This window comes from Trachymyrmex septentrionalis, unplaced genomic scaffold (assembly GCF_001594115.1).
Source record: "Trachymyrmex septentrionalis isolate Tsep2-gDNA-1 unplaced genomic scaffold, Tsep1.0 scaffold23, whole genome shotgun sequence".
Taxonomy (NCBI): domain Eukaryota; kingdom Metazoa; phylum Arthropoda; class Insecta; order Hymenoptera; family Formicidae; genus Trachymyrmex; species Trachymyrmex septentrionalis.
The window spans coordinates 978954-989921 of NW_017305386.1; the positions used below are offsets into that span (position 1 = coordinate 978954).

Sequence of the window (10968 nt, forward strand, 5' to 3'; positions counted from 1 at the left end):
CATATCGCTTCGTTCGAGTTCTCCACGCAACTGAACAAGCTAAGAGGCCGGAAACATAAGCTACTTGGATTTCAACGAGAAGTGTTGCGTTACTCTCGCGAAAAGCAGACGCTTCGATGATATTCTCCGCATTCTTCGTCTAGTAATCTCTTCAAACGGATTGCTTCTAGTAGCTAACAAATACATTTAAGCGAACGTTTGTTTGAAGAACTAAACGAACAAATCTGCTTCTCTCTCTCTCTCTCTCTCTCTCTCTCATTTCTTTGTCTATAATTAACATTTCTGTAAATGTAATGATTTTGACTTTTAATAGTACTTCATTCTTATTTTTAAAATATAGCGATATCGCTATATTTTAAGAATCTTTGAAAAATAATCGCGAATGGAAGATCAAGTGGCTCGAGAGGCATCCTTTGAACATTGCTTTTGTATGTCTTCGTCGTGCTCTGTCGTAGGTTTCTCTTCTTCGCTCGCTGCTTTCGTGGGGGACGGCGCGGCAGTATAACGAGAAAATAGTTGAGATATGACTTTGGGAGACCCCAAGTTTTTGCAATTTGGTTACTGCTCGAGACGTAGAGACTACGCCTTGTCGTAACTCAGCAGGGAGTTTTATCTTGGTGAAAATCAAAGAGAAACCTTCCGAGAAACTTCATTTCTACGATTTAATTATACTGTTGATGAAGTGTAGTTCAAAGCGAAAATTGTTTATCTAAAAATTTTTAATTTATTTTACATTTACGTACACCTCGAGACACCTCTGTTCTTAAATTTGACAATCACAACATAATATTTGTTGTTAGTCATTGTTTAATCGATAATAAAACACTTTTAGCTTACTTAACGTAAGCCGTGAGTATAATTCCATGTAAATTTTTTAATTGAATTTCTTTATGTCATAAGTTTGACCTTTCTTAAAATGTAGGACACGTTAATTGAAGCAGGTCAACGTTTGGCGTGCACAAAAATACCTAAACTCGCAATGTTATCGTCGGATATCTTTTAAGTTTCGCGTTAATATGGGTGGAAATGAAAGCCGAGCGCTCTGACGCGACTGAGAATAAATACGTCACGAACAAACGGGGAGTGGAGAAAGACGACCATCAACGAATGATTGGTTTCAGTGCCGTAAGCCATTAGCAAACACCTGAAGCTCGCCCCGTTGGAGTTCTTTCGCCACGAACTTTCAACGGAGAAGAAAGAGCACAGTCGGGGTTAACAAACTCATCCCTTCAGTACTCGCCCTGACCCGTCCCTGCAGTTTTAAGCCTTTTTTGCCATCCACACTCGTACCAACGGTTGCAATACGAAAAACCCGATTAACAGTCGACGATTGGAATCGGCTGCTTTTTGTGCTGCATTGTGGAACTTTGTGCGGTATTTCGAGCGAGCAGAATATCGACGATTCAGCTCTGCGGTTAGGGATTTCCGAACGGATTTTGCTTTGAAGCCGAAGAATTTCACGATTGTTAATTTGAATGATGTATCAACTGATTGTTCGTGCGAAACATACAAACCGATTGTTGCATTAACAAATGAAAGGAAGGAAATTTTTCCATGGCGGAATGAAACTATAAGTATTATTACACATTTTGTATCACTTTACATTCTGATACACGTATTCTATACACAAAAAGATACTTCGTATTTGAATTAAAATACACTCGTATCATTATTAAAATTGTGGCTTAAATTTATAACATATCCAAATGTAAATATGATTGTTATTTGAGCATTTTGTATTAAATTAATATACAAATTTCTTATTGTTATCATAATATCAAAACAACACAATTTATACATTTATAAATATCTAAACAAATAATATAAGATAATGTATTTCAAAATATAAATTATAGAATGAATAGACAAAATATTTGTTAATTTAATATACCATAAATATTAATTTTATTTAAAAAATATGCTTACAAATTGTGTTGATATTACATCTTTGTTAATTTTCATAATATTTGTGTTACATCCTAACATATTCATCTTATATTGATACTTTCCAATTGTGTGTTTCAAAATACAGCTTAAGAAATGCGATTTTCGAGTTATTACCACGAATTAAATAAACATTATCAATTTTCAAAAGTAAACTTATTTTTATAAATAATCACCAAAATTGTTAGAATTCAAAAAGGATGGTTTAAAAAAAAATCGTCGAAACTGTCATATCAAAAAAGGTGATTTTTTTAGAAAGTGAAATGAAAATGGGAAAAATAAATTTTGATCATACTAAGAATATACTCTTTTTGCTGATGTTATTTAATAAATAATTTTCTATCAAGTTGAAAAATAGTCTTCTTCTTTTTTTTAGTTGGAACTTTTTTTTAGAGAAACTAAATTTTTTTAATTGTATCACTTTTGAAATAAGGAAGTAATATATAAAATTTATTTATTTTTTTTATTTAAGTATATTACGTAGCAGTATACTTGAACTTATATAATAATATATTTAAACGCAACAAAACTTGATTGTCAATTGAAGTTTTCGTTATTACGCGCTGGTAAGATATTGTTTATGGAGGATCAACATGGGAATAAAGATTCTTTGGCAGTATCCTTCCGTAAATTTTTTCATTCTGCTCCTCTTATAACGCACGTAAAGGCTTTCTTGGAAGGTTTTATGTAGCCACCAGAGTATCGTTTTCTTAGAATAAAGTAATCAGTGAGGCGAGCGGTTGGAGAGGGATAAGGACGCGGGCTGAAAAAATTGATGAGGGACTGTTGCATGAATTTTACGCCACACCGGCAGATCGTTACTTTGAAAAACAGCTACATCTAAAAGGAAGCTGAAAAAGTCCTTCTCAACGTCTATTAAGTATCTTTAATGAGACAACGATCTTGGTACACCACAATAAGTTTTATTTTATTATTATTTATTATTATATTCTTTTCCATTTTTATGTTTTTATTTTTATCATTATCCTTTATCGCTATAGTATTTCCATTGTCGATAAAGTTATTCATACCCACACAGTAAAATATTCCGTGATAAATTTAACACATTTCATATATCCCAAACGGTCCACCCAAATTTTTGGTAATTTAATAAGATGAATATATTTGAAAGTAATACAAATATTATATAAGAAATTAACACAAGAAGCGTAATATTTTGACACAATTTATAAACAAATTTTATGTTAAATTGATACATTCGTGATGTTAAATTTAACTGTGAAATTAGAAGCTATTTTTATAATTTTAGTTTTGGCGATGCCTTGGTGATATTTAATATATGCAATATATAAATTTAACTGATATTTACTGTTACAAAGAGAAAATAACAGAAAATATATGTACCTTTTTACAAAAAAATATATGTAACTAACTGTACAGAACATATTTCTTTAGTAAAAATAACACTTATAATATGTTAAATCAACACACATATTTTATTCATTTAGTCTTAGAATTTATATTTTAAAACTACATTATTTTTATGTTATTTGTTTACTTACCTATAAATTATGTTATTTTAACACTGAGAAATGTTAAATTTTAATTTAACAGAAAATATTCAAATAACACAATCATATTATATTAAATTAAAACTCGGATATAATAGAAATTCAACACAAAAATTTTAACAAGGATTTATTTAACATAAATACAAATTATTTCTTTCTGTGCAATTTTAAATGTGACTTATTTAAAAAATTCTTGCAAAAAAGATAGATGCGTGAGATTTCTATGCCACACAGTTGGAAAATTTGTATTGAATTTAATACGTATTTATCACGTATTCTAAATGGCCCGTTCAAATTTTTGAAAGTAAATACATAAATATTATGTAACAATTAATACAAAAAATATAATGCTTTGATATAACTTGGAAACAAATTGTGAAAACATATTTTGACAATAAAATTAACATTTATAATGTGTTAAATTAATATTTATTTTTTATCCATTTATTTAATTATTTAACAGATATGTTTTAAAAACTATATTATTATTTACATATGTTTACTTAATCATAAATTGTGTTACTTTAACAATAAAAAATGTCAAATATTAATTTAACATAAAATAACATAAAAATATTATTTTATTATTATTTTTATTTAAAACGTTATCAAGAAAAAAGAATTTTGATACCATTAATGAACATAATGTTAACACTAATACGGACATTTCTATTGTAAAGAAAAAATTTTTTAATTCCTTACTTAAAGAGAACGTCTGAGAAATTCAATGCAACTCTAAATAAATTTTAATTTGAATTGGTATACAAACCTATGAACAACTTGAACAGTTTTATAAAAACGGGGAAAGATAAGATAAAAAAAGATGAACTTTCGAATGTGGTATACCAAATTAATTGTAAGGACTGCGATTATTCGCACGTCGGTCAGACGAAAAGGAAATTAAAGACGCGTTTAAAAGAACACATTAATGACTTAAAAAAACCAGCTAATTCTCACTCCGTTATCTCAAATCACAGATTTGACACAGACCATGTGATGGATTGGGATAACGCAAAAATATTGGATTCGGAACGCTCTCATTACAAAAGATTAGTATCTGAGATGATTTATATTAAGATGCAAAAAAATGGTTTAAATAAACAAAGCGATACGGAACGGTTTCCAGATCTTTATCTCCCTCTCCTTGAACAATAGCATAGTTTCTGGCCCCACTCTAAACTTTTTCCCCTTTCTTTCACTTTTTCTTGCCCTTCTTTTTCCTTTTCTTAATATAAATAGATGAACATTTTTGGCTTTTGTCGTTATTTGCAGTTTAAATTCACTCATTACCTAAATTTGTCACAGTGTTCAGTTGTACACATGAGTTTTCGCATCCCAGGATACGCGTAAGTTTGTTCTGTTGGTTTTTAAAAAAATTTTCTAAAAAATTCTCTGGGTGGAATCTAAGCAGGAGTATATTTTTTAATCTGATTGTTTTTACAGTAATACGATGATACCTAATTTACCTGTTGAAAAAATTTTTTTACAATAGAACTTGGTACTTGCGTGGTACTCTTCGTGTGGGGCTCGTCGTTTTTAAATGAAGATTTCTTAATTGTATCATGACGAAAAAAAACTTTCATATTCTCTTTCTATTCGTATAGCGCGATAACAATTAACTGTTACTTTAATTTACTTTGATCTGTTGCGATTACTACTGTATTGTAAGGAAATAATAATTTTTTGTTACTTGCTATCACTACATTTATCAGTTGACTTGCGTATTTAGTTATAATGTTTAACGTATTCATTTTTATTGTACTGAAGAGGGTCAAATCTTGACCGAAACGTCTACTTATTATTGTATTGAATTTGTTTTAAATATGTTAATATATAACTTATTTACATCCTTGGTCGTGGCTGTATGCTCTTTATTATTTAACCTTTGTAAAAATATTATGTTAAATTAACATTTGGATACGTATTAAAAATGTAACATAAAAATTTTAATAAGGACCGTTTTAATGGAAGTACAAAATGTTTTTTTTATTATGCATTAAGGTCTCTTATGCTCTAAAAAATAATAAAATTCATATTAGAAAATATTCGGACATTAAGTACAGTTTTACGTGCGTAACTTCACTTAACGAACGAATTTCGATCGCTCTGCCTGTAAATTACGCAATTTCTAGGTATAGATCAGATTTTCGTTCCATTTGAGACCTCATAGGGAACTCGCTTTTGCGTAATATGCTAGGAATTTTCGAGGTAGGACTCCCGAAGGAAGCTCTACCAGATTTCATGCATTCGTCCACAGCGAACGACGTCTCGAACGGTTTCAGATTTGAATTTCTGTATTCGTCGCGACGAGTTCAGTTCGCTTCAAACTCAACCGAATAAGCTCGGCAGAAGCTGCCCGGTAATGGGATCATTGAGCGGAAAGAATCGATTTCCTTATGAAAGGGTACGACGTGACCGAGATTTTATACGTAGAGTTAATCACATTACGTGTTTCGATCAGCTTGAAATCCGTTTTGTACATTCTGTTTCGCCAGTTAACGCATAATTTATCGCATTGTCGCGCCGCAATCCGATTTGCGTGAGTTCCCAGCAATTATCGATATGTCATTAAGCTATCCGTTTCCAATTACGTATTTTGATGATTTCTAATTTGCGCTGACCGAACGATTGGGTATAATATGAATTCTCTTTTTACTTATTACTTTAGCAAATTTGGATGCACTATTGTGCATGTATGATGCACTAGTGCATATTGAAATCGTTGTACAGTAATTTAATCTGTGTAAAAATAAAATGCAAATAGTTCAAATTATAAAATATAAATTTTACCTAACAGCACAATAAAATATAGATAGCACAGTAAAATATAGAAGATTCTAAAGTTTAATCTATTTTTATATTTATATTAAACACATATTTTTATGTCAATTTGAGTTTGACAGCTTTAATGTGTGACAGCTACCAGCGTGCACTGAGTGCATCCAACCAAATTCGTTATTAATTTGATGTTATCGCTATACCGATTAATTTAATCAATTTCGCTATTGGGGAGAATTCCGCTATTCTCGGGCTTTAAGAAATTTAATTATTCAGAGCTTTTAAAGTTTCAAAGATTTATTTAAATTCCAATATATTTCGCGTCTAAATTTTTATTAGAATGTGTCAATAAATAAATCCCATTAACGAGTCTTATTGTTTGCGACAGAATGCGCGGCCAAGAACGGAAGATCTGTAGTGGAGCACCATCCGTCCTCTTACTGGGAACAACCCTTTAGTCAGCCTTACTTCGACAACACGACAAAGAGGGAGACCACAACCACCGTCGGGCAATCCGCTTACCTGCACTGCAGGGTGCGCAATCTTGGCGATCGTGCGGTAAGTCCCAAGTTTCCTTATCAAGAACCCGGTCGTTGTAATAACACTGCTCGTGTTTGAGAATGTTGTATTTCGCGAGTATAGATTAAGATCGCGCGCGAGTCCATTAAATATCGCGATGTGACTCTGATTTCGAAGATTATTCTCGTTTTATACACAGAAAAAATAATTTTGTGCTAAAAACATCTAAAAAAAAATGCTAAATACAGATATTAAAATAATTTTGTTGGGCCATTAAAACTATAATTATCTTAGAAATATTAAAGATTACATTCTCAACTATTATGTATAGAATTATATTTTAAAACATGATGAGTTGTAAAAGCTTTCGACACTCTAGCAACTAGCCTTCTACACAATTATTTTGATGGACCAAAATTGATTTTTAGATTGGTACCTATCTAGAATTCTTAGATACTTCAGGGATATGTTCGAGAATTCAGGATGTATCATTTTGTTCTTACTGTTTACCAATATTAAACAAAGATAAAATGATACTTGAGTGCACTCGAATGAAGTTTCTAAACGCAGCGAAACCATTCTTTCGCATAGAGACATTTATATTTCGTATCGTTCAATACTGCATTTATCAATTGCGAACGAGTCTCTCCGAAATATTTGTATATCGCGTATTTTAAATCTTTCCTCAAGTTTGTCAATTTTTGTTTGTGTCTGCTTTTTGTTTTTGTAGCGAAAGGAAAGATTGCTATTTTTTTGATTTCCTGAAAATTATTCAGGGATTCGCTTTAGTTAACGTACCGTCGTTGCAACGATATTGTATACATCAATATTACTCGTTTCTTCAGTAATCCAACCAAGCACGGTTTTAACGAACTTACCCATCGGGAAGATTAAAGATAGAACGTACAAGACGAGAATATAGAATGCGAAAAATATTGCGGGATTATTTCGCTGGAAGCTGCGATAGTCAATAATCTCGCAGCGTTGTCGATGTCGCTCGTATTTTTTTTTTGAAGAAAAAAAAAATCAATTAATCGATTAATCTTCTTATTACATGAATTATGCAAAGCTCGATGGACGTTTTAACGTTCGATTATGCGTCAACAAGTTTTCGCGATTAAATTTTATTATTACGTGGGGATTCCATGGAGAGAGGGAGAGGGAGAGAGAGAGAGAGAGAGAGAGAGAGAGAGAGAGAGAAAACACAACAAATTTGTCACTGTAAAATTAAGTCGCGCATACTCGCGCGTTTGATTATCGCAAAATTTTCAATTATGTTATTATTATTTCTTGCGAAGCGTATTTTTCAAATTCTATTCCCGTCCTTTCGCGCGAACTCTCCGCCTGGCATTGATAAATTTTGCGTACGTGGAAATCCCAACGATCGGAATCACGCAATTCGAAGTCAAATAAATTCGCAGTTACAGCGTCGGCGAGGCATTAATCCGCGATCGTTTCCTCAACAAACTTTGCCGGCTCTCTTTGCTAATGCACTCGCGCGACCTGCAATTCGTATACGAGTTCATTCCTCATTTACCCACGCGACATCGCACTTTTATATATACGAGTATATAGAGTAACCTAGTTCACATCTTCGCTCGCCAAGGCTTTTGTAACTTTTTTCCACGTTTTTTTCTTTCTTCTTATTTCTGCCTGTGAACTTGCGGGGCAAGTATAACTCTTCACGGTTTAACGTGCATATACTTTTTCTTGCGTAAATTTCGAAAATTACGATGGTATATTAATGATCTCATTAACATCGAAATACTTCCAATTATGATTCACATTGTGAAACGTTATTTTTAGTGAAAAATAATCAGAAAGTTGAATATTTAATTGATATTTGTTAAATAGTTATACAATCTAATTGTGCCGTAGAAAATTAACTCTTTGTGTATAGAAATCTCTTTGACGTTTATATTATTGAAAAAACAAAAACATATATTTTTACAAAAAAAAAAAAAATAAATTATATTTCTTTGCAGATTTCCTTTTTCACTTTACTTTCTTTCTTTTTTTTTAGTAAATTACTGTTATATTTTGCTGTCTGGTTAATTTGCATTTCGCTATTGTTTGGTCATATGAAGTGATTAAAGTGATGTTCCATGTTATAAAAGGAATATTGTGTGTACTAAACACATAGTCGCGATGTCAATTTTTCGGACGGTTTAGTGGATTAGCGGGCCGCTCGAGCCGCTGTTTAACCCGGTATTCATCACTCGCGGCCCTAATGCAAAGTAATTTCGCGGGTAGGCGCATAGGTCACCCGGGCGCACGGTGACATTACGCGTTATCGGCCGTTGCTCATGCATCACCGCATGACGCACCAGGAACCCGTCAGAGTCCAATCACCGATCGTAATCGCCGATAAATCAAATTTCTCTCGCACCCTATCCCCTTGCCCCTCTGCGGATCACCCTTTACCACCCTGCTTCCGCCATTCACAGCCACGCCATCGGCCCTCAATAACGCACGCACGCACATCTGGACGTTTATGTTTGCGATCGTAGAATCAGCACGACCGTCGCGATTGCGCTTCACCTAAGCCTTGATTTTGCATCGGTGACAAATTGTCGCGCGACAGTCGGGTGTCAATCAGAGATTTTTCTTTTTTGCGCATACGTAATTCGATCGCATTCGCGTGTACGTGATACCATTCGAAAATTAATCCGAAAAAAATTTCGACGACAATATTTCAGGCTTTAATCTTTCGAAGTTCAGTTACAAATCTTTTTGTTAAAAATATCAAACCATTTAATTTTTTTCTTTATATTACATCATACAGCAAATGAGAATGTGAAAAGAAGTCATTTTTTATCTAGACGCGGAATCTAAATTAATCATTACAAAATCTTCGTGGGATAAATAATAATAAGATTGGAAATAAGATCGTTTATGTTAGATATACGACTTTAAATATGAAGCGTTACGGTCTAAATGTTAAGATATGGTGAACTATTATATATATTTATTTAAATGAATTAATTTCAGAAATTCTTCGGTTATTTCAGATCTTCGTGGGATCCTTTAAAAATAGAAAATATCAATTATTTATTTATCAAATCCTGGAAAAGTTATAAAAATTGAGATTTATTATTAATTATTGAAATAAATTTTTAAGCTATGTACTCTTTAAAATAAAACTAATTACATATTTATGTGCTGAAAAGTAATAAATATAGAGAATATAATTTTTTGGTTTATCATATGTAGCCCGTTTTAAATGCCCTATTTAAATACTCTAGACAAATATTTCGAAAAATATAAAAAATATGGAAAATGCTACAGATAAAACTTATATGTTTTAAAAAAGTTATATGGAAAAATAATGATACACTTATTCTATTTTCTCTAGCGAAACTATTCATTTTTTGATAATTTCACTTTAATACTTTTATATGCAGAATCATGAGAAGAACATATTATGTTCTTAAAGTTAAAACTCATATAATTCAATTAAAAAAAAATAGCGATAACTTAATATGACTTTTAAAAATTAATTTTTTTAAATCAATTTTTTGAAGTTTCCTATTAAGCCATTTTTTTAAATGAAATTATATGATTTTTAATATAATGTTCTTCTAATTATTCTGTATATAAAAATATTACAGCAAAATTATTAAAAAATGAATGATATATGAAATATTTTACACTTTATTCTAACACATTTTTTTGTATGAAATATAAAATATTTCATAAACTATTGATTTTGATAATTCTATTTTAATTAGGGATGCACTGAATAAAATTCTCAGATACGAAATGTCGAATATCTGGTCAGATATCCAGTAGAGCAATTATCCGATTGGATATTAGATATTTCCCTGGATATCCGGTCAGATATCTGAAACAAAGCTTACAAAAAAAAAGGAAAGCAAGAGAAAAATAGCGATAACAATTCTTTTTATTTTCCTAACGTGGAAAGAAAAAAAGGAAAGGAATGAACTGTGCAAGTTCAGTTGAAAAGAATAAAATTCTGCATTAATAACGCAAACTTTCAATATAAAATTTCTGGATTTATTACCGGATACTAATGATATTCGGCTTTCCACAATCGGATAGTAAAAAAATACGATTAATACTGAATAACCGATATTTCTCAGATATCTGATGCATCCCTTATTTTAAAACTTTTATTTAGGTGCAGAATAATTAGGAAATCATGTTATGTTAAAATATAGATTATATATATATA

The 10968-nt window shown here is 31.4% G+C and overlaps 1 protein-coding gene across 1 annotated transcript in view; it reads left to right on the forward strand.

The window, feature by feature from the left end:
- The window catches only part of LOC108748540 (T-lymphocyte activation antigen CD86-like), a 235820-nt gene that overhangs the window by 116289 nt on the left and 108563 nt on the right, over positions 1-10968 (forward strand). Inside the window, exon 3 of the mRNA XM_018486761.1 lies at positions 6643-6812. Coding sequence (XP_018342263.1) covers positions 6643-6812 — 170 coding nt within the window. The remainder of the gene's footprint in view (positions 1-6642; positions 6813-10968) is intronic.